This window comes from Marmota flaviventris, chromosome 18, assembly GCF_047511675.1.
Source record: "Marmota flaviventris isolate mMarFla1 chromosome 18, mMarFla1.hap1, whole genome shotgun sequence".
Taxonomy (NCBI): Eukaryota; Metazoa; Chordata; class Mammalia; order Rodentia; family Sciuridae; genus Marmota; species Marmota flaviventris.
This window is the reverse complement of record NC_092515.1, coordinates 16,062,392-16,085,838: the sequence shown is the minus strand read 5'-3', so window position 1 is coordinate 16,085,838 and position 23,447 is coordinate 16,062,392. Positions and strand designations below refer to the sequence as shown.

At 37.0% G+C, this 23,447-nt stretch overlaps 1 protein-coding gene across 1 annotated transcript; it reads right to left on the bottom strand.

Annotated features, from left to right (window-relative positions):
• Nucleotides 1-3,258: 3,258 nt before the first annotated feature.
• On the bottom strand, nucleotides 3,259-22,138 carry Znf383 (zinc finger protein 383). The gene is made up of 6 exons (XM_027941301.2): nucleotides 22,008-22,138; nucleotides 19,549-19,616; nucleotides 17,673-17,726; nucleotides 12,277-12,403; nucleotides 11,881-11,976; nucleotides 3,259-5,855 (listed from the first exon to the last, which is right to left on the bottom strand). The coding sequence occupies exons 3-6, from the start codon at nucleotides 17,679-17,681 to the stop codon at nucleotides 4,675-4,677; spliced, it is 1,413 nt and encodes a 470-aa protein (XP_027797102.1). The 5' UTR covers nucleotides 17,682-17,726; nucleotides 19,549-19,616; nucleotides 22,008-22,138; the 3' UTR covers nucleotides 3,259-4,674.
• Between the last annotated feature and the right edge of the window lie 1,309 nt (nucleotides 22,139-23,447).

Genomic DNA, 23,447 nt, shown 5'->3' with positions numbered 1-23,447 from the left:
GTCTATCGTGTTGATTTCTGAGCTGAATTGCATCATTATTGCTACTTTAAAGACCACTATAGTTTTTCTCCTGTGCCTTTGCACTTGCTTCTATGTAAAAAAAGAAAAACAATCTAAAATTAATATTTTTTTTTAAATAGGGATAGCAATGGGTGTAAGAGTTTACTAAATATTCCTGTATTTTGCAGAGGGGATTTTTTTTTGGGGGGGGGCAGGGTGTGGGTAACTGGGGATTGAATCAGCCATTTTTATTTTTTACTTCTTATTTTGAGACAGGGTCTTTCTAAGTTGCTGGGGCTGGCTTCGAACTTACGATCCTCCTGCCTCTGTAATGCTGGGATTATAGACATGGGCCTCCATACGTGGCACAAAGGGGATATTTTTGATACTCATAAAATTTCATGTGTGTATGTTCTAAATACATCAGGAACTTTAAATCGTCTCTAAATTCTAAAAAAGAATTGGTAATATTATTTTCCTTCAGGGACTTTGTTGCTTTCTTTTTAAAGATCTTGCATATTTCTTCTTAGGTTCAAGGTAATGCGCGCGCACGCGCGCGCGCACACACACACACACACATACACACATTTGCCTTGTTTTAAAAGTAACGATGCATACAGTTAAAAAAATAGTATAGAAGTGTTTCATTCCTCTGCATCCTTAGTTATATTCTCCAAAAATTTAACTACTTTTTAATCCTTTTATCTACTACCAGAAGTGGTAGTTTATTCCAAAACTCTAATTGTATTTGATATTTTAGTTGCTTTTGTGAATAGAATCTCATCCACCCATTTTATTCCCTAATGACTTAAAAGACTTTTTTGGGGGTAAATTTAGTATCACTTTTCTGAAGTCCTTTAGGTTCAAATAACTTTTGTTTCCAAAAACTTTTATTTTTAAAATATATTACACATAGGAATGAATACATGCATATGTTTGTAAATGCAAAAGTCAACATAGTGACACGTTTCCTTCTTCCCATTTCTTATGCCTGGAGATAGCCTCTATTAAACATTTTTAGTATGTCCCTTCTCCTTACACAAAGAAAAATTTATTAATATTTTTTAGTTGTAGATGGACATAATACCTTTTATTTATTTTTATGTGGCTGAAGATCGAACCCAGTGCTTCACATGTGCAAGCCAAATGAGCTCCCCTGAGCCACAACCCCAGCCCAGAGAGATTTATTTTTGCTCAGTTTCAGAGGTTTGTTCATAGTTGGCATTTTCAAGCAAATGCCATAATTTCATGTTTCTTTATGGCTGAGTAATATTCCATTGTGTATATGTACATTTCCTTTCTTTTTCAAAAAATATTATTAGTTGTAGATGGACACAATACCTTTATTTAGTTTTGTATGTGGTGCTGAGAATCAAACCCAGTGCCTCACACATGCTATGTAAGTGCTCTACCACTGAGCCACAACCCCAGCCCCATATATACATTTTCTTTATCCACTCATCTGTTGAAGGGCACTTGGATTGGTTCCCTAGCTGTGCTATTATGAATTGAGCTGCTATAACATTGATGTGGCTGTGTCACTACAGTATGCTGATTCTAAGTCCTTTGGGTATATGCCATGGTGTGTAGGACAACTGGGTCAAATGGTGGTTCTACTGCAAGTTTTCTGAGAATCTCCATACTGCTTTCCAGAGTGGTTGCACCAATTTGCAATCCCACCAGCAATGTATAAGAGCATATTTTCATAATAGCGTCTGGTTGTGTTATCTTTTGTGCTCTAACAAGTTTTTGTTGTTGTTGTTTGTTTTTGAGGTGCCAGGGATTGAACACAGGTCCTCACAGCACTTGCTAGAAAAGCACCCTCCCACTGAGCTATACCCAGCCCTCTAAAAAGTTTTAACATCAGAATTACGACAAATGAATAATAATAAATAATTTAATATTTCGGCCTGTCATGGAAGAGTTCCTAAAATATTTCATAGATCTCACCTGTAAAAATATATTGTTTTGGGCCATTTTTAGCATAGCTATTTGACTTTTAAAAATTGGGGGGGGGGTGGGGATGTGGCTCAAGCAGTAGCGCGCTAGCCTGGCATGCGCGGGGCGCTGGGTTCGATCCTCAGCACCACATAAAAATAAAATAAAGATGTTGTGTCCACCGAAAACTAAAAAAATAAATATTAAAAATTCTCTCTCTCTTTAAAAAATGTTTTTTAAATTATTTGCTCTAATTTAAAAAGTGTTCCTTTTAGAGGAAAGTCTATTCAAAGTTCACCTCTTCTCCAGTCAATTCTGATGTCAAGTCAATTTATTAAAATCACACTTTGTTCAGATTTTCCAGTATTTTACAAATACACTGAAATTTAAGTTTTTTATTTAACTGGATACAAAACATACATCATAAAGTGTTTAGTGGTTTCCAGCATATTCACAAATTTGTGACATCTAGAACAGTAATTCCACATTTTCATCACTCAACAAGAAAAGGGTCCTTTTCAGTTTAAACATATCATCATTTCAGTTTTTCATTCTCAATACCATCTATTTTCATCTTTATTTCATCACTGGAATCACTAAAATTTGTCTCCCTTTCTCTTTTCCACAAAATAATTAAAATTTTTGCTTTTGATAATTTTTATTTCTTTTTATAATCCCTTCCTCCTCTCAAAATACACTTTTGCCTATTTTAGGTTCTTGGATTCCATTGTAATTTTATTTCTTAATAATCTTTATAGCACTTTGATATACACATGTACATTAAGTTAAAAATCTTCGATACAGCTTTTATAGCCACAGGTTTTTCAACAGTGTTGTCAGTTTCATTTGCATCTGAATAACATATACAAAGTGATATATTTCCTTAACCCATGTTAATTAAGAGGAGATATTGAACTAACACTCAGATATTTGATGGTCATCTACTTTTACTATTTTCCCTATTCTGTGCAAAGAATGTGATCTGTATGCTTTCTGCTTTTTTGGAACCAATTAGGAAAAATATCAACTCTTCTTGCTATTGTGACAGTTGTGATTTTAAACTGCCCATCGCTATAACCAAGGCATTCTTCCTACAGCATGAAGGATGAAGTCTGAATAAAGACTATCCACATAAATCTTTTTTCCCTTTTAAAATTCCACACTGACCAAGGAGTAGTAGGGGAAAGGTGTTCTTTCCCATAGTCATTATAATTATTTTTCTTCTTCCTTTATGAATTCTTTGACAAAGTTAAACAATATGGTTAAAGTCCTTCCCACAAGTCATAATGAAGATAATTATGAGAATAAGTAGATCAATGATAATAGAGAAAAACATTTATTAAACATATACTAGTTGGTAGGAATAACATTTATTAAACATATACTAGTTGGTAGGAATAGATCTAAGTACCTTGTACCAATTCACTGAGTCCTCATGGCCAAACCAATACATACACGATTGTATATATTTATACATAAGAAATAAAACACGACTAACATGTATAAGAAAAAATGTGTTAAGTATCTGGAAGAATAAACACTTTTGTAAACAGTGATTACTTTTCCAATATGGCTTTAGGATTTGGATTAATGAAAAGGAACAAAATAGTTTATAAAGAGAAAACATGACTAATTTCAGCAATTAAAATAAATGTTTTAAAAGGAAAAACCAGGCATTTAAAGATAAAAGTTTACACACTATAAAAATTTAGAGGCAATCCTAACTTGAATAATAGTCCTTTTAAAAAGGTATATGTCATTAAAAATAATAAAAACCTATATTTACTAAAATGGCTATTATGTTTTTGGCATAATAAAAGCAAGTGACGATACGGCATACATGCCATGACTTCACTTCCTTAAAATATGATGTCTAGCAGAATTTGCTCTACCAAATTGAGAGCAGTCATCTATAGCATAACTATAATTCATTTTGGCTTTTTTAGCTTCTGCCTTTTTATGTTTTCTGATTGTTTTACAATAAAAATATAAACTTGTGAAATGAAACAAAAAAATTAACACTGACTTCAAAAACAAAGTTATAGCTGGGTACAGTGGCACACATTTGTAATCCCAGCAGCTCGGGAGGCTGAGGCAGAAGGATTATGAGTTCAAAGCCAGCCTTGGCAAAAACAAGGCACTAAGCAACTCAGTGAGACCCTTTCTCTAAATAAAATACAGAGTCGGGGATGTGCTCAGTGGTTGAGAGCCCCTGAGTTTAATCCCCAGCACTAACCCCTGCCCCAAATTTATAATTCCACAAGGAATTTCAAATTATGAAAGGTCACACAATTTAAACAGTGTGATACTAATGCAAGAACAAGGCTGGGGCTGTAGCTCAGTGGCAGAGAGCTTGCCTAGCATGTGTGAGTTACTCACTGGGTTTGATCCTCAGCACCATATAAAAATAAACAAAGGCATTCTCTCCATACAAAACTACAAAAATTTTTTTTTAAATAACAAATATCAGAAAAGGGAAGAACTCTAAAATACAAGCAAATACATACAAGAATATAATATAGCACCAAACAATGGGGGAAAGAAAGAATTACTGAACAACTTGCATTGATTGCTACAATATGGAGGGGATGTCAATTTAGACTCTAAATTCATATCCTAGAGTGAAATGCATTTGGATTGAAAACTTGCATACAAATAAAACATAGACACAGGGTAACTACCAAATATGAATTTTTGTCTAAAACATTAAGATGACAAGAGTCATAATTTTTATTATTAGTTAGTATGAATTCCTTGATGACGAATGAGATCTGAGCCACTACTAAAGGCCTTCCCACATTCCTTACAATTATAGGGCTTCTCACCACTGTGAATTCTCAAATGGCGAGTAAGATTTGAGCATTTATTGAAAGCCTTTCCACATTCACTACATTCATATGGTTTTTCATCTGTATGGATTCTCTGATGCTGGAAAAGTTGTGAGTTCTGAGTAAAAGCCTTCCCACATTCAAGACATTCAAAGGGCTTCTCACCAGCATGAATTCTCTGATGTTGGCGAAGTTGTGAGCTCTGAGTAAAAGCCTTCCCACATTCCTTGCAATTGTAGGGTTTCTCACCAGTGTGGATTCTCTGATGGTTAGTAAGTGCTGAGCCACTGCTAAAGGCTTTGCTACATTCCTTACACTCATAGGGTTTCTCACCAGTGTGGATTCTCTGATGCTGAACAAGTTTTGAGCTCTGAGTAAAGGCTTTGCCACATTGCTTACATTCATAGGGTTTCTCGCCTGTATGAATCCGCACATGTTGAAACAGCTGAGAGCTCTTAGTAAAGGCTTTCCCACATACTTTACATTTGTAGGGTTTTTCACCAGTGTGAATTCGCTGGTGATCAATAAGATTTGAGCAATAACTAAAGGCTTTCCCACACTCCTTACATTCATAGGGTTTCTTACCAGTATGAATTCTCTGATGTTGAGAAAGGTATGAGCTACAACTGAAAGCCTTTCCACAGTCTTTACATTCAAAGGGTTTTTCACCAGTATGAATTTTCAGATGCCGAGTAACATGTGAGCCACAACTAAAGAATTTCCCACACTCCTTACATTCATAAGATTTTTCACCAATATGAATTCTCTGATGTTGAATAAATTGTGAGTTCTGACTAAAGGTCTTTCCACATTTTTTACATTCATAGGGTTTTTCTTCATTATTCATTATTTGATGTAGAGTAATGAAAGACTGTTGAATAAATGTGGGTACATATTCATTAGAGAATACTTCTTGACTTAAAAGCCCATTTTGTCTGGCAAAATGACTTCTATATTCTAAAACATTTCTAAAGCTGGAGTATTCAAGGCCAGGCTTTGTAAGTCCCATTATCTCCCTCTGGCATGACTCTATTTCATAAACTTCTTTCTTTAGAGATAATAACTTGCTTTCACACATTGATTCCAGGTCTGAAAGAAAAAAAAAAAAGGGCTAAATATTCTTTTCCCCTCTTATTTGTGAAAAGTTAAATTTTATGATACAAATGGAAAAAATTAAAGTAAAAACTGTCTTGGGCTGAGGATGTATGTAGCTCAGTAGTAGAGTGCTTGCTCAGCACATGTGAAGCACTGGGTTCAAACCTCAGTACAACATATAAATAAATTAAATAAAGGTATTGTGTCCATCTACAACTAAAAATATTTTATTCCTTTTTAAAAAAATATTTTTTTAGTTGTAAATGAACATAATGCCTTTTTTAAAGTTTTTAATATGGTGCTGAGGATCAAACCCACACATGGCTCACACATGCCTCACACATGGTAGGCAAGCACTCTACCCCTGAGCTACGATCCCAGGTTGACAACTAAAAATATTTTAAAAAATACTATCTAGTGGGTAAATGACATAAAATTCTCAGTTACTGTTTAATCTAAAAAAAATAAGCAAGGAATGAACAGAAATTAATAAGATATAATTCAGGAAGCAGAGTGAGGAGAGTATGGAAATAAGTTACCACAATGATTCTCAAATACAGATGTGGGTCAATATCATCTGGAAAGGTTAGTAAAAATACAATGCTTGAGCTATATACTAAAACATGACTAGTCATATACACATGTACACATCTATATAACTGTGTGAGAAAGAGTACATTGTCATACTGTCTAACAAAACATGGATACTTTTTTGGCCTCCATTGAAGGTCTTCTAAGAGAACAAAATACACATGAGGAAGATTCTTTGGTATTCCATGGCATAATAAAAAGGAAGTTTTGGGGCTGGGGTTGTGGTTCAGTTGCAGAGTACTTGCCTAGCACATGTGAGGCACTGGGTTCAATCCTCAGCACCACATAAAAATAAATAAAATAAAGGAATGAGTCTATCTGCAACTAAAAAAATTAAAAAGCAAAAAAAGAAAATTTAGCCTTTTCCCTATTTTTTGACACAGAGCTTTAAAATTCCTTGGAACTTCATGAATGATAGCACTGTTTTGTTATGCCAATGAGGTGAAACAGGGTAATTCTTAGCTTCTAGGGACTGGTGACCAGAAAGACCAAGCATGTGATTAGAGCTGCGGCTTTTCGACTGCCTGATCTCTATAAAGGGGAGAAGGGGTAAAGACTGAGCTACCAATTGTTTAATCAAGCATGCCTAGTAAAAAAAGAACTCTGGACACGATATTTCAGTGGAAATTCCAGCTCGTGAATGCACTGATGTGCTGGGAGTGTGATACACTTGATTCCATGAGAAGAGGGTATGGAACTTCTATCCAGAAGCCTTCAAGATTTTGCCCTAGTATGTATTCTTTATACTAAAACTGTAATCTTAAATATAGAACTTTATTATTGAGTTCTATAAATCCTTCTATCAAATTATTGAAGCTAAGGTGGCCTTGGAAACCTCTGAATTTATAGCCAGTTGGTCAAATTGCATGCCATCTGAGAAATCCCAACACTTGAGGCTGGCTACTAAAGTAAGAGCAGTATTATGGAGGACTATGGGTTTGCACTAATATTGTCAAAATTGAATTGTAGCACACTCAGTTGGGGTAGAAACAGAATAAACTCTGTAATATAGAATGTAGTAGATGAAATTTGAAAGCAGTAATGAAGGGTTATCCATATGGAGGATGAGCCAGAGACAGAGTCTAAGGTATTGAACTAATTTAATTAGCAGATAGAGAAACTCAGAATAGTTTGTGTGCTGAGGATTCAATGAAAATACTATTTGCCCTGGATTTTGTGATGGTGATCTTAGGATAAGAGAGGTCTGAGACTGCTCATGTACCATCCCAGTGACTGAGTTTAAGGGAGACAGAAAGGAATTAAGACACAGTATAGCTGGGCACAGTGACATATACTTTTAATCCCAGCAACCCAGGAGGCTGAGAAGGGAGGATCACAAGTTTGAGGACAGCCTAAGCAATTTAGCAAGGTCCTGTTTCAAATATTTAAAAAGTGCTGGGGATGGTAGCTCCGTTTTAGATAGCCCCTGGGTTCTGTCCCCAGTAGTAAATGAAAAAAAAATTTTTTTAAAGACAGTATAACACTACCATAGAAAGATGTCAGGAACCAGACTAATGAAAGTTTAGTGCTAATTCTAATAGTTAATTACTGAAAATATGGTTTAGATATGAGGTGTCCCCCCAAAATTCAGTGTAAGACAATGCAAGAATATTGAGGTGAAATGATTGGATTATGAGATACATAACCTCATCAGTGAATAATCTACTGATATGGATTAACTGGATGGTAACTGTAGGCAGGTAGGTTGTGGCTGGAGGAAGTAGGTCAATGTAGTTGTAATCTGCTGTTTATTTTGTTCCTGGTGATCAGAGTTCTATCTCCACGCTTGCTGGCTGCCATGTCCTAAGCTATTTTTCTTTGCCATGCTTTTATGCCTCACTTGGGGCCTAGAGCTACAGAGATGGCTGACCATGGACTGAATTTCTGAAACTGTGAGCCAAAATAAACTCCTCCATCTAAATTGTTCTTGCCAGGGTATTTTGGTCATAGTGACACAAAAGCTAACAAAAACACTAAGTGTTCCCAGGCAATTATTAAACCTCTGAAAATCCTCATTTCTTCATCTGTAAGAGGGAAATAATCCTTAATTTATGATTAACTTAGAGAATAAGAGAAAAATGATTATAAATGTCTTGGAGGTAAGTATTCAGTATCTGATAGCTATTATTATAAGAGACTTTTTTACTAAAAATGAGGATATTAGGCAAATTAAATGGCTCAAAAACATCCAAACAAAATGTATCTTAAGTCAGCACCGGGAATTTGGATCTTTAGAAAAGAGATTTTTCCCTCCTATTGGAGCCTTTACAGGGGGGTTCTTCCCTTTGTCTAGAGTTTTCTTCTTTATGAACATATACAGTAACAAGACATAGCAGTAAGCCTAGTACTACAATAATTCTAAAATATAGATAAGCATAAATAGTTCAACATGTTTACAATAATTATTAAAATGATACAAAAAAATCTGTGATTTCCATTCATTTTGAAGTCACAGGAAAGACTAATAAAAATGTCATAGGAACTACAGTTAGTTGCATACATCACAACAGGAAAAATGCTGTAGAGGTTACTAAATATAGATATTCATGTTTTTTCTTATCCAAGTTCATAGATTTCCAAATTCTATCAAAAGAATCCAAAATTAGGAGTTTCTGAGCAAGAATGATCCTTTATAAATACAATCAAGCTGGGTGCAATGGCACACACCTGTAGTCCCAACTACTCTGGAGGCTGAGATAAGACAACTGAAAGTTCAAGGCTATCCTCAGCAACTCAGCAAGATCCTATCTCAAATAATAAAAAAGGTCTGGGACGTAGCTCAGTAATAAAGTACCTTTGTGTTCAATCTCCAAGACAAAAAAAACCCACCACAATCATGTCACTCTGCTCAAATCATACAATGGATGCACATTTCAGAATAAAATTCAACCCTATCAAGGCCCACAAGACACTAACTCACCTGCAAATACCCCCCATCCTCCACCTCTGCAACCAGCACAGAGGTGCATATATACCTTGCTACTTTCCCATATCCACTTATATAATTCCCTTTTTAATCACTGGCAACAGCCACAGTGGTAGAAGCCAAAAAGCTTCTCACGCAGTCACTTTATTCTTCTTTTCCCTAAATCTCTTCTACCAGATATTTGCTTGTTCCCACACCTCTTTTAGACCTCTATTAAATATTACTTCATCATAGAAGCCTTCTCCAACCTCCCTTCATGGCACTTATCACCATCTGATTATATATGTATAATATATATATATAATGTATTAATATATAATGTATAAATATTTATATAAGTATACAGTAAAGGAGCAAAAACTTTTTTTTTCTTCTTTTAGTACCAGGGATTGAACCCACGGGTGCTTTATCCACTGACCCACATTCCCTGCCCCTTTTATATTTTATTTTGAGACAGGGTCTTACTAAGTTGCTGAGGCTGGCTTTGAACTCATAATCCTCCTGCCTCAGCCTCCCTAGTCACTGGGATTACAGGTGTGTGCCACTGCGCCTGCCAAAAGAGCAAAAACTTCTAAGACTCTATCTATTTCAGTATGGATTAAATCTATGGCTACATATTTAGTCCTTGACCAAAGTACCCTAACTTCTCTTACTAGATAAGAAGATATATAAGCATATATTTTATAATATATAATTATAAATTATAAAATAATGGTAATTATAAATTACAAATAATACTACAATATGCCTACTTATAATGTTCAATTATATAACTGTAATTATAAATTACATAATATTTTATATAATTATATATTTATAAATAATACATATTTTTTTATAAATGACATATGTTTATACTCTGCTACAATTTGAATGTGTCTGCTCCAAAATTCAGGTGCTGCCAATGTCATAATATTAAGAGGTAGAGCTCTTCCCTCACAAATGGATAAAGTACCCTGATAAAGGCACTTGAAGAAGGGAATTGGTTCCATATTGCCCTTTTCCTATGTGAGGACATACAAGGTAAGCCCTCACTAGAGATGTTAGTACCTTGATCTTGGGTTCCCAGCCTCCAGAACTGTGAGAAAATAAATTTCTATTCTTTATAAATCATCCTATCTGAGGTATTCTGTTACAGCAACACAAAATGGCCTAAGCCATTTTCTTCCCTACTAGAAAATAGATTCTAGAATATATATTCCCAAACTATAGAGATTTGAGTGTTTTTATCAATACTAAATTGTAATAACTGGACCAATGTTTGGTATATAGTAGTGCCCTTCCAGTTCTCCTACTTCATCCTAAATTTCCCTTTCTCTGCCACTCTCTCTTTCTAGTATAGGCACAGATTTGGTTTTGGCCCTGATAATGTCTTGATACATAATGCCTACAATCACTTCCAAGGCTCCAACTACTATTTTTTTAATGTATATTTTTTTTAGTTATACATGGACACAATATCTTTATTTTATTTATTTTTTTGTGGTGCTGAGAATCGAACCCAGAGTCTCACACGTGCAAGGCAAGCACTCTACCGCTGAGCCACAACCCCAGCCCCTCCAACTAAGTAAGAATTAAATCCCCTCCCATGTATTTAGTCCATGACTTTCTGCTAAGCTCCCTAATTTTTTGGTTTCTCTTTTAATATTTTATTCTTTTTGGAAGTTATTTATGGATACATTTTAGCATCACTTTTTTGTGTAAGTGTTGGTACTGGAGATTGAATCCAGGGTTGCTGTAACACCAGGTTACACCCCTAGTCCTTTTTATTTATTTTGAGACAGAATCTTGTTAAGTTGTCAAGGTTAGCTTTGAACTTGTGAGTCAGCTTGAGTCTCTGGGATTGCAGGCCTGGGCCACCTGACCCTGCTAGATTGCATTTTTTTTTTTCCTCTTTCCACATTTAAAAATTGGTATAGATTTTGCATTATTTTTTGGTACTGGGGATTGAACCTAGGGGTGCTTAACCACTGAACCACATCCCCAGCCCACTTTTATATTTTTATTTAGACACGAGTCTTGCTGAGTTGCTTAGGGTCTCACTAAGTTGCTGAGGCTGGCTTTGAACTTTCGATCTTCCTGCCTCAGCTCCCAGAGCTGCTGGGATAACAGGCAGCTAACTTTGCATTCTTAGAGTGGACATAATTAGTAAACTGCAGCACTGGAAGAGTTCCCTTACACAAATTAAGAAATAAAAGATGATAAGAGGAGGAAAAATCCAAGACAAACTGGTAAAAGAAGGCACTGACAGGCAGCTAGAGTGAAGACTAGTACTTGGGTGCTTGAAATTAAGGAGTGTTTGAGAAGAATGTTGAAAGAGTAGGAAGTAAGGGAAGGACTGAAACATGCCACTTGTAAACTCATGTTGAAATAACTTAGTTTCCTCCATAAGCCTAGCTTCTGGAAGGGAGCTTCCAGGGTGACATCTTGAAGGTGCTCTTTCCTCACTGACCAGCTGAGTTAGTACCTGTAATCACTGGGGTTTAGTCATTTCTCACTTACCTGAACACAGGCCTCTTGTAAGCTCTCTGCCCACCATCCAGGGCTCTTTTCCTTGTTCCAATAAAGAGATCACTTGAGGCTTAGGAATGTAAAATCCTGCTCATGAGAAAAGATATGGCACACGGTTATGCTGTGGGGAAATGAGATCCAGTCCCTTGCTGATCAAGGAACAGGTGCCACTACAGGAACAGCCAAAGAAGACAGAGACGAAGCTTCAGCCATAGCCCTTGGAGCTGCCCATTTCCCACGCTTCCTTTTCATTCCAGCTGAAACCATTTATTTGAGAATAAGAAGCAGAAATTCAGCTGATTACTTGAAAAGCTGCTGAGAAATTCACTGTAGTAGAAGCAGACATTCCAGAGGAGAACTCTGAATTATTGGTAGAGATGCCCTTACCCATCGAAACCAGATTGCTATAGTTTTCCAACATCACATCTCTGTACAAGTCCCTCTGAGCAGGGTCCAGGCACTCCCACTCCTCCTGAGAGAAGTCTATTGACACATCATTGAACACCACTGATCCCTGAAACAATAAACATATGTACTAGCTTTGTGATTAAAAAAAAAAATACTTCAGCCAGGCACAGTAGCACTTACTTGTAATTGTAGTGATTTGGAAGGCTAAGGCAGGAGGATCTCACGTTTGAGGCTAGGTTTGGCAACTTAGTGAAACCCCATCTCAAAATAAAAAATAAAAAGGGCTTGGGGCTGGAGTTGTGGCTCAGTGGTAGAGCCCTAGCCTAGCATGTTTGAGGCCCTGGATTTGATCCTCAGCACCACATAAAAATAAATAAATAAAATAAAGGTATAAAAAAATAAATAAAAAGGGCTGGTCAAGCATGGTGGCACATGTCAATAAACCCAATGCCTCAGGAGGCTGAGGCAGGAAGAACACAGGTTCAAAGCCAGCCTCAGCAATTTAGCGAGACCGTAAGCAATCTACTGAGATCCTGTCTCAAAATAAAAAAACAAGGTGGGGGTGCTGGGTGTGTGGCTCAGTGGCAGACTGCCTGTAACCTCAACCCCAAGTACTGCCAAAAAAAAAAAAAAAAAAGAAAGAAAGAAAGAAAAGAAAAAGAACAACTTCAGAGACTATTGTGCTTATATTGTGTGCTAAAGCAAATGAGTAATTATGTTGTTGTTGCTGAGAAATAGTATCTGAATTTTTTGGTGGGAGGTGGGGCTCTGTGGTGCTGGGGACTAAAGCCAGGTCCTTGCACATGCTGGATAAGAACTCTCCCAGTCCTTTTATCCGTTTTTAAAATTTTGAGACAGGGTCTCACTAAGTTGTCCAGGCTACCCTAAAACTTGAAATCTTCCTGCCTCCCCTCCAAGTAGCTGGGATTATAGGCACGTGCCACCATGCCTGGCTTGAGAATCAGTATCTTTGGATCTCAAAAATAGGGCTGGGGATGTGGCTCAAGCAGTAGCACGTTCGCCTGGCATGTGTGGGGCACTGGGTTTGATCCTCAGCACCACATACAAATAAAGTAAAGATGTTGTGTCCACCGAAAACCAAAAAAATAAATATTAAAAAAAAATTCTCTCTCTCTCTCTCTCTCTTTAAAAAAATAGATGCAAGTCTAGCAGGATTATTATTATGCTGCTGCATTATTTCAGCCACTTATGTATATCTTTCTGTGCTAAGGCAATCTTAATTTATTGTTTTGGTATGTTAGTTGACCCAAAGAGCGGTTGGCAATTACATAGAAAGAATTGGAGAATACTAATTTTTTTTTTCTAATACTGTGTGTAACTGTGTTTAACACAGATATTTTACATTGTTTCTATAAGTAAAAACATCACTCTCATTTAATATCTTTTTAAAAATTTTTTGTTGTAGATGGATAGAATGCCTTTATTTTATTTATATATGGTGCTAAGAATCAAACCCAGTGCCTCGCACATGCCAGGCAAGTGCTCTGCCACTGAGCTACAGCTCCAGCTCTCTCATTTAATATCTTGCTGTTTTAAGTTAACCGGGGCAGATCTTCTCCTTTGATTGGTTTGGTTTCTCTGCGATGAGTCATGTAATGCTATACTGGATTGTCTAGAAAAAGCAGTCTCTTTATAACACAACTTCTATTAGTTAGGATGCTTAGGGAAGAGTTTTCTGGTTAGTCAGAAAATTCCCCCCCCCCTTTTTTTTTTCCTATTTCAACACTGGTTGAAAAAACAAAATATTATATTTTTTTGTCTTAACACAGTTTCCTAGGTGAAATTGAACTGTTTCTTGATTTGAGATCACTTAGCGCTTTGGGATCATGATTTCTAAATATTAGGGATGATCGTAGGATTGCAGGTATTGCTAGTTAATTGAGCTGGATGTAGCTCCTAAGATGAAGCAGGGTGTGTTCCCTGGAATTTTCCTTTTCAAATAAATCTCTCAATTTAAAAAAAAAAAATAGATGTGAAAATAATAAGTTTACTTTACATTAAACAAATGAACAAACAAATCCTGTCTCTGTCCATTGTGATGGCCTAGAAACAATCACTGACCCAGGAGCACAGAACACTCCAAGTTCTGGATTATAGTTTTCTAAGTATCACTGTCAGGGTGATTTTCAGGATTAAATAAAAAATGCTCAGGATGAGTGCGAAAATCTTGTTAGAACACGAAGCAAGATATCTACCATAAACTGTTAGGATCATGCTGAAAACACTCAGGAGTCATTTTGAAGACTTTCCCTTGGCCCAAAATGGTACAACTTATGTATCAAATTATAAGGATAATTACTGAAATGGACTAATCATGTTAAAAACGTCAAATCCATGAGGTTATAATAATACTAAAAAAACTATTGGTAACTTTTGGAGAATTTTAAGAAGCCAATGCATTATTTTGAAAACTGGTGAATAAATGCAAAAATTTAAATACTCTTGGCCACATGAACTGTTCTTCGGGTTACCAAACAGTTGATGAGGAAAAACTTTGCTTTACAGAAGAAGGAATGCCAACATTAAAATACCAGTATGCAACCCCTAATGAGTATAACAATAATTGTCAATAGTTGCTACATTATAAAAAGAAACAGAATCATTTATAATGTGACTCCTAATAGAATTACCCTTGATCTGTGAAATGTTCTGATCAAGTTTTTTTTTACACTTAACTACCAATTTTCAGAAAACATTTAAATGGGACCACAGTGATTCGATCAGTAAAATTCAGACAGTGGACAATGAAGTCTATTTACTTACATTCCAATAAAAAGACTGCACAGAAAGAAGAGATGGATGGGGTATCTATAAAATTAGAGACTCAAGAGACATACCAATCAACTGCAATGAACACTCCTTATCTGGATTCTAATTCAAATAAATGCTTTAAAAATAAGAGAATTATGAAAATATGAACACAACCAGGTAACAATGGCCAAAATGGTAATAATAAATAATAAACAATCCTTGTCTTTCAGAGGTAGGTATCAATTTCTCTTTGCTTCAAAACAATCTGCATGGAGGAATAAAGGTAAGGGAGGAAACATGAAGTGGAATAAATGAATAAGATGAACTGTGAGCAGACAGCTGTTGAAGCTGGTGGTTATGTGGTAGTTCTTAAGACTACTCTACTTTGTATATCTGAAAAATTTCTGTAATAAAGTTTAGTTTTTAAAGGCAGATGACAGAGAATAGTTACAACAGAATATCTGCAAGATCCTAATCATATATATATAATTGATTTAAACAAATTTGTGAAAGAACTCTCTTGTGAGGAAAGGAAGCAGAGAGTACTGATATAGCAAATCTAAATCTGCACATACATTGCAAAGAAATAACTAGAAAATGTCTAAACTTGATTGATCAAGAAATAGTAATATATGAACATTAATTTAAAATATGGGATAAATTCCATTGCATCAGCTAAAAGAAATGAGGGAGTCTGCCTTTAGACAGCAAGACAAAGTGGAGAAGAGGGCCCTACTCTTTAAACATTTCTTAATTTTTTTTTTGTTTTTTTAAACCTCATTAGCTTTTTTTTTTTGTGTGTGTAGTTGTAGATGAACAGCATGTCTTTATTTTATTTGTTTATTTTTATTTGGTGCTAAGGATCAAACCCAGTGCCTCATACATGCAAGCAAGTACACTGCCACTGAGATACAGTCCCAGCCCCACTTTTTAAATTTTTAATATGTAAAACTTGACAAATACAGCAGGATGTGGTGGCATATGCCTGTAATCCCAGTAGCTCTGGAGGATGAGGCAGGAGGACTGCAAGTTCAAGGTCAGCCTCAGCAACTTAGTGAGACCTTGTCTAAAAGTAAAAAACTAAAAAGGGCTGGGATGTAGCTCAATGGATAAGCATCCCTGGGTTAAATCCCCAGTACCAAAAAAGAAAAATTGATAAATACATAAATTATACTTCACTCCTGTGATTCATTGCCATAAAAATTATTTCCTATTAATATAAATTCTTCATTTTTCTTGTGGCAGAATTTTTTGCAACATATACTACTGGACAAGAATTATAAGGTCCTTCTGAGCTTTGATAGAATGATCTCAACAACTTAGGCATTTGCCAAACTCATTATAGTCACCTATCATTTCTATCCTTATTTCTGAGATAAAAGAAAACTGATGATTCATAGAGAAATTCATCATGTCATAAACTTCCTATTACCTTCAAATTGGACTTGTCTAATTGGATACTGGTACAGTATGGGTCTTAAATATCTCCCAAAGGCCTGTGTATTAAAGGCTTTCTCAGCTGGGAACTACTGGGAAACATGAAAAAGGGGTCCATGAAGAAGTCTTCTAGACATTGGAGAGTATGTTCTTGAAGGGAATATTGGAACTCCAGTCTTTTCCTCCTGTTTTTCTTCCCTGCAATGAGGTGAACAGTTTTACTCTACCACATGATCCCTGACACAACAGGCTGCCACACCACAGGCTCCAAAGCAATAGTGTCATTTGATCATGGAATGAAACCTCTGAAACTGAGAAAAAATAAACTTTTTTGCTTTACAAGTTGATTATCTCAGGTAGTTTGCTATAGTAACAGAAAACTATTACAAAATGCCCTAACAAAGTCTCAGAGATCCATATCAGCCACTGACTCCATGATTTCTAACACCTCATAAACTAGGAGGTCTTTCAAAAATCTAACATTTGGAGCTATCAACACCACCTTTCATCTTATCCTATTGGAAAATGACAGTATATAGACATAATCTTGGCTTTTCCATGCTTGTTCCTAGCTAAGCTACTCATAGCTCTATTTTATCAAATCACAGTCCAGAAAGGAAAAATTCATTTTAGAAATCTACTCCTTTTTGTTTCTTTCCTTTATAGTGCTAGAAATTGAACCTTGTGTATGCAAGGCAAGCCCTCCACCAACTGAGCTACGTCCCCAGCCCCACAAATCTACTCTTATTTCTCTAAATAGATATATTTCTTCTCCATCACAGTCCCTGGGAGAAGGCTGAGAAAAAAGATGCTCAGTTATTTACTAAAAGAAATAGTAATGCTGATTGAAAAAAAAAAAAAAAAGACACTAAGAATGGTATAGGATTATCTAGCTAGTATGAGAGGGAATGGGGACCAGGAAGAGGAACAGTTATCCAAAAATGTCAGGATAAAGAAAGGAAATGCACACATCATTTTTTTTCTTTGGCAGAGGGGTCTTGCCAAATTGCCCACACTGGCCTCAAACTTGCAATACTCCTACCTCCGCCTCCCAAGGAGCTGGGATTCTGGTATGTGCCACTGTGCCCAGCTCACGTTTTCTTTCTTTCTTTCTTTTCCTTTTTTTAAAGTAAATGTCAGCAAAGAAAGAAAATGCATTGACTCACCTCAGCCATGGCTTTTAGTATTGCAGGAAATGATCAGTCCTCAAGGCTGTTCTCCTGAGAAAAGACACTGTTCTGAGAAGGCAAGACTAGGGAAACAAAGAAATACTCTAGATACTGCAATGACCTTATAGTTCTCAGGATGGTCAGATAAAACCACTTCTACTTCCCTTGATCTACAACTCTACTCTGGGAGTATGAAACAAATACTACTTCTTTCTCAATTCTAGAAACCCCAGGTTTTAGCTGCACCAAAATAAATAAATGCCAGGAAACTTTTGACTTGCTTTTCCATATAGTTTTAAAAAACTATAGAGGTATTTTTCTTGAGACAGCATAAAAAGAAAAGCTTATGAGTTGGGAGTATAGTTCAGTGGTAGAGTGCCTACTTAGCATGTGTGAGGTCCTGTGTTTAATCCCCAGCACAAAATAGGGAGGGGAGAGAGAATGAAAAGATTAACTTCAGGAGTTCTCACATCTTTATGATTTTGAGTCTTGTTTTCCTTGAACACAAAATAACTGTCTATTTATTAAAGTCAATGTCTGTGTTCTTCAGGAACACGAAAAAAATTTTTCATATGGATCATGCTCATTTCTTATTCACATTATTACTAGATTTTTTTTTTTTTTTTTTTGTACTGAGGATCAAACCCAGGGTTGATTAACCACTGAGCCACATTCTCAGACCTTTTGATTTTTTTTTTTTTTTTTAAATTTTCAGAAAGGGTCTTGTTGAATTTAGGGCCTGGCTAAATTGCTATTGGAAATAAAGCAATTGTTTTCTAGTTTCCCATGTGGTACTATTTTTGTAATAGCTTTATGAAAAATATCTTAAATAAAATGTTGATAGTGCTTCTCCCTGATTTTAATAAGAATGATTTTATTATTTCACCTATTAGATATTAGAGCTTATTTGTTTTTATGGTTGGAGTTTGAACCCAGGGGCACCCTACTGCTGAGCTACTAACCCAATAGTTAATGCTTTATACCAGCTGGGTTCATCTTGACAAATTTGTTCATTCATGGAATTCTTTTTCAGTTTGGGTCATCCTCCCTCCTCCTCTCCTTCTCTTTCCCATCATTCTCCTTTCTCTACTAATCTACCTAGGCTCATCTTCCTTCCTCCCTCCCTCCTTCCTTCCATCCTACCAGGGATTAAATCCAGAACTGCTTAACCACTGAGCCATATCCCCAGCCCTTTTTATCTTTTATTTTGAGACAGGTTTCAGTAAGTTCTTAGTTCCTCGATATATTGCAGAGGCTGGCTTGGAACCTGTGTTCCTCCTATCTGAGCCTCCTGAGTTGCTGGGATTATAGGCATGCACCAGAGCTCCTGTTTATTTCTTTATTTTTATTGGTTCTTTCTACTTATATATAAAGGTAAAATTCCCTGTGGTATATTTATATATGTGCATAACATGATTTTTAAAAATTCATTCCACATTTCTTCCCCTTTCGTATCCTTCCTCTCTCCCTCTTGAACCCCTTCTTCTATTCTATAGATCTTCCCTGTATCTTCTTATTTTGAGATAGGGTCTCACTAAGTTTTCTTAGGGTCTCACTAAATTGTTGAGGCTGGCCTCAAACTTGCAATCCTTCTGCCTCAGCCTCCCAAGTTGCTGGGATTACGGGGTGCACCACCATACCTGGCTTTAATACCTTTTTAACACACAAATTTCCAAACATACACAGAATGTTTGGAAACATTTTTTGAACTTCAAAAAGTACAAAGAACCCTCATGAGTCTACTAAACAGAATCAACAATTATTGTTATAGCCAATATTATTTTACCTAGACTCCTACCCACTAATTTTAGGTTACCTTTATTTTAAGAGCTTTCAGATATACCATATGTAAAGATCACTTTAAGTCACCTACCTGAAGTGTACAAGTCAGTGTTTTTAGTATACTCATCACAATGTAGTTTTAGTACATTTTCATCTCTCCTAAAACAAAATAAACAAAACACTCATTAATAGCCAGTCTCCATTTATCCATTTTCCCTATCCCTAAGTAACCACTAATCTGCTTTCTGCCTCTACAAACTTGCCTACATGTTTTCAGTTCATATAAATGGTATTATATATAAACTTTATGACTGGATTATTTCATTTAGCATACTTTCAAGGTGCATCAATGTTGTAGCCTGTATCAGAGCTCCCTTCCTTTTTACGGCCAAATAATATTCCACTATGAATATGTCACATTTTGTTTATCCATTTTTCAGTTGATGGGCATTTGGGAAATTTCCACTTTTTGGCTATTTTGAAAAATGCTGCTATGAACATTCAGGTACAAGTTTTTATGTGAATATGTTTTCAATTCTCTTGGACATATAAATAGGAGTAGAACTGTATGGTAATTATGTAACTTTTTAATACTGTCAAACTGTTTTCTAAAGTGCAATTTCTCCAAATGCTCATTGACACTATTGCCTCTTTTTTTTTTTTTTTTTTTGTCATCCTGGTAGCTGTACAGTGGTTATCTCACTTTGGTTTTGATTTGTATTTTCCTAATGAGTAATGAAGTTGAGTCAGGATAGCATTTTTTTATAACTGTATATTTTTTTAGTTGTCGATGGACCTTTATTTATTTATATGTGGTGCTGAGAATTGAACCCAGAGCTTCACACATGTTAGGCAAGGGCTCTACCACTGAGCTAAAACCCCAGCCCATGGATACCTTTTTAAAAAGAACCTAACTCTTGGGGCTGGGGTTATGGCTCAGTGATAGAGTGCTCACCTAGCACATGCAAGGCACTGGGTTTGATCCTCAGCACCACATAAAAAAATAAAAAGATAAATAAAATAAAGGTATTGTGTCCCACCTACAACTAAAATTATTTTTAAGAATGATATATACTATACATACATGGGGAATTTATAAGAAGGAAATAGATCAAAATATTGACAGTGGTTATTTTTAGGGGGCAGGCATTATCTTTTGCCCTTTGTAACTTCCTATTTTCCAAATTTTTAAAAATAATCATGCTTCAGGTGTGTATATGTGCTTAAAAACAACTTAGTACACAGGAAAAAACCTTACCTATTTTCTAAATTAATATGTGAACATTATGTAGAAGAAAGTCAGGGAGAAAAATGGAATCTGTACATCCACCCCATGGTTTCCCATCATTTTCTCAGACGGAAAAAAATTTGAGAACCAGGACACTTAATGAGTCTATGTTAAGTCAGACCATCCAAAAGAAGAAAAGCAAAACTCAAACCCCAGTGCACCTTATATTTGGCTTGATCAACAACTATTTCTCTTTCTTCCTCTGGGTACCTCTGGAAAGGCAGAGATGAGTAAGAAAAAAAAGAACTATGAGATGCCAGGCATTTTTTGTGTGTGTGATTTAGACTGACCTGATTAGAGCTCACTCTGAACCCACAACTACCACCATGGAAAGAAGAAAAAAGAGGGAGGTCAGAGGAATCTTGGCTATCCTGAGCATTCTGGTTTGAGAAGAGAAGTGAAGTCTAAGTTGTCCAAGATCAGAATTTGTCCTGAACTCACAAGGATCTTTTAGGATAGAGAGTTGGAATCACAAGGCAGTCACAGGCACTCCACACCTACATTTCCAATGCTGCAGTCACTTATCCACTATAGGTGAACCCCATCTGCCCTCTCAGGAACACATCACCCAAATAATACCAGTACATGTGCTCACACACAGTCCACCCTAAGGATACACAATCACACCCACACATTAACAGACCCCTCCAACACAACACCACACAAAATCATACAGTGCTACAGAGTCACTCACTATCACATTCAATAGAGCCACACAGTCACAGTTCTCCTACTGGGCACTACACACAATCATACATTCAAAATAACACAATGGCCATGTATCTATTACCCTGGAACAAGCATCACAGGGCCACACACAGTTACATAATCACTTTCACACATTCTCACATAGTCACAGGCATCCAGTACACGGAGTGGTTCTAACATTCATACAATGACGCACACAAACCTCTCAGAGTAACAGTCACAGATGCATAAGCAGATTCTCCACGCCCATCCCCACATCCACATGTCACACAAAGTGAATAAGGTCACACACAATCGGTCCAATCTCGGGGACACGATCATACACGGACAGCCGCACACTGTTAACAAAACCACAGGAATGTGCAGTCACACAGGCACACACAGCTCTGCGCACGGTCAGTCACAACGACACACCCACCAGAGAAACAAAATCACATCAGCACACACACTGCGCCCCACAGTCACATAAGGTCACAACCACACCCAGAGGCCCACACCTCGCGACCGCTCCCCTGGCCAGAGCCAGTCCCAAGTTCCTGTCACCCCAGACCTACCTGGTATGTCCCTTCAGACGCCCAGGGACGTTCCTGCGCAACCTGGTGAGGCCCCGGGTGCTTAGGCCGCTCGCTGCGTACTTCCCCTGCCCTGGAGGCCGAGGGTCCCGCAGGCAAATGAAGCGGCCGCCCCGTCCTCGCGGGGGTCTCTGGGAAATGTAGTCCGCCAGCGCCCCTCGTGGGGAAGATGACGCCCATCCTCTAACTCCTCCCCTCGCACCGCCGGGGCCTGGCCCTGAGTCTCCGCGGTGGTTAGGCAGTCTTCAAGGTAAAAGCCCACACAAAGCCGGACAGCCATCGTGTCCACAAGATTCCTCAAATGCACAGGCCAACCTCAGGTTGTTCCCTGGAAACTGTTCAGCTGGAAATGAGTGGAGCCGCAAGAACTTCTGGGAAATGTAGTCAAGCGCCAGAAAACATAAGGCACAGGGCCAAGAGGAGAAAAAGTTGCTTTTACAGGCTTTCTCAGCTGAGCTACTGACGGTGAAGACTGACATTACCTGGGTCCTGAACCTTTCTAGGAGTTGTAACCAACTCTGAAGTCTCGGGCTGGCTCACAGAATCTCCAATTTTGCATTCCTAGGGTGATAAGCTGAGCCATAGTATAGGATATACGATTCCATTTGTATGGAATTATCCAGACTAGGCAAATAAATACAAACACGGAGTATATTAGGTATTTAGGACTGCAAAGCTAGGGGACATTGTGATTGATGATAGATATAGGGCTTCTTTGGGGGAGGGATTAAAATATTCTTGAAATGGATAATAATGATGTTTGCTCAACTCTGTAAAATACCAAAAGAAATCAAATTGTACACCTTCAAAGAGCTTATTTTATGCTTTGCGAATTATTTCTGTGTGTGCATGTGTTTGAGACGGGGTCAGCTCTCTTTAAAGAAAGCCCCATTCTTGTCTGCAATGCTAATCCAACAATAAGGACAAGGTTTTGAGAAAAAGAAAAAAGGTTTATTGCTTTGCTAGCAAAGGAGAAACACAGGGGACTCCTGTCCGCGAGGCTGTGATTCTGACAGGGCTTTTAGAGAAATGATTGAAAGGCTACTTTCTAGCTGTGCCCTGTCAGAGACATAGTTCATTTTGCAGGTTTGTTTTCCCCAAGCTTAGGGTGGGAGAGAGAAAAAAAAAAAAAAAAAAAGAGGGGAAAAAATGTCAGTTTTAAAGTAAGTATCAAGGGCTGGTGTTTTGGCTCAGCGGTAGAGCACTCGCCTAGCATGTGCGAGACCCTGGGTTCGATCCTCAGCACCACATAAAAATAAATAAGTAAAATAAAGGTACTGTGTCCAACTACAACTAAAAAATAAAAATAAAACAAAGTAAGCAACAGTAGTAGAGCAGCAAAGTTTATGTTCAAGGCTTGAAACAGACCCTGTTACACTGTGTTGCCCTGGCCAATCTTGAACTCCTGGGCTCAAGTGATTC

Bases quoted from the DNA above. Each gene is read 5' to 3' on its own strand.
- Znf383 (XM_027941301.2), bottom strand. The intron at 11,977-12,276 runs GTAAGGGCATCT...TCTCATGAGCAG, and splicing joins TAGCAATCTGGTTTCGATGG to GATTTTACATTCCTAAGCCT. The intron at 5,856-11,880 runs GTAAGTGAGAAA...TTTTTCTTTCAG, and splicing joins TACAAGAGGCCTGTGTTCAG to ACCTGGAATCAATGTGTGAA.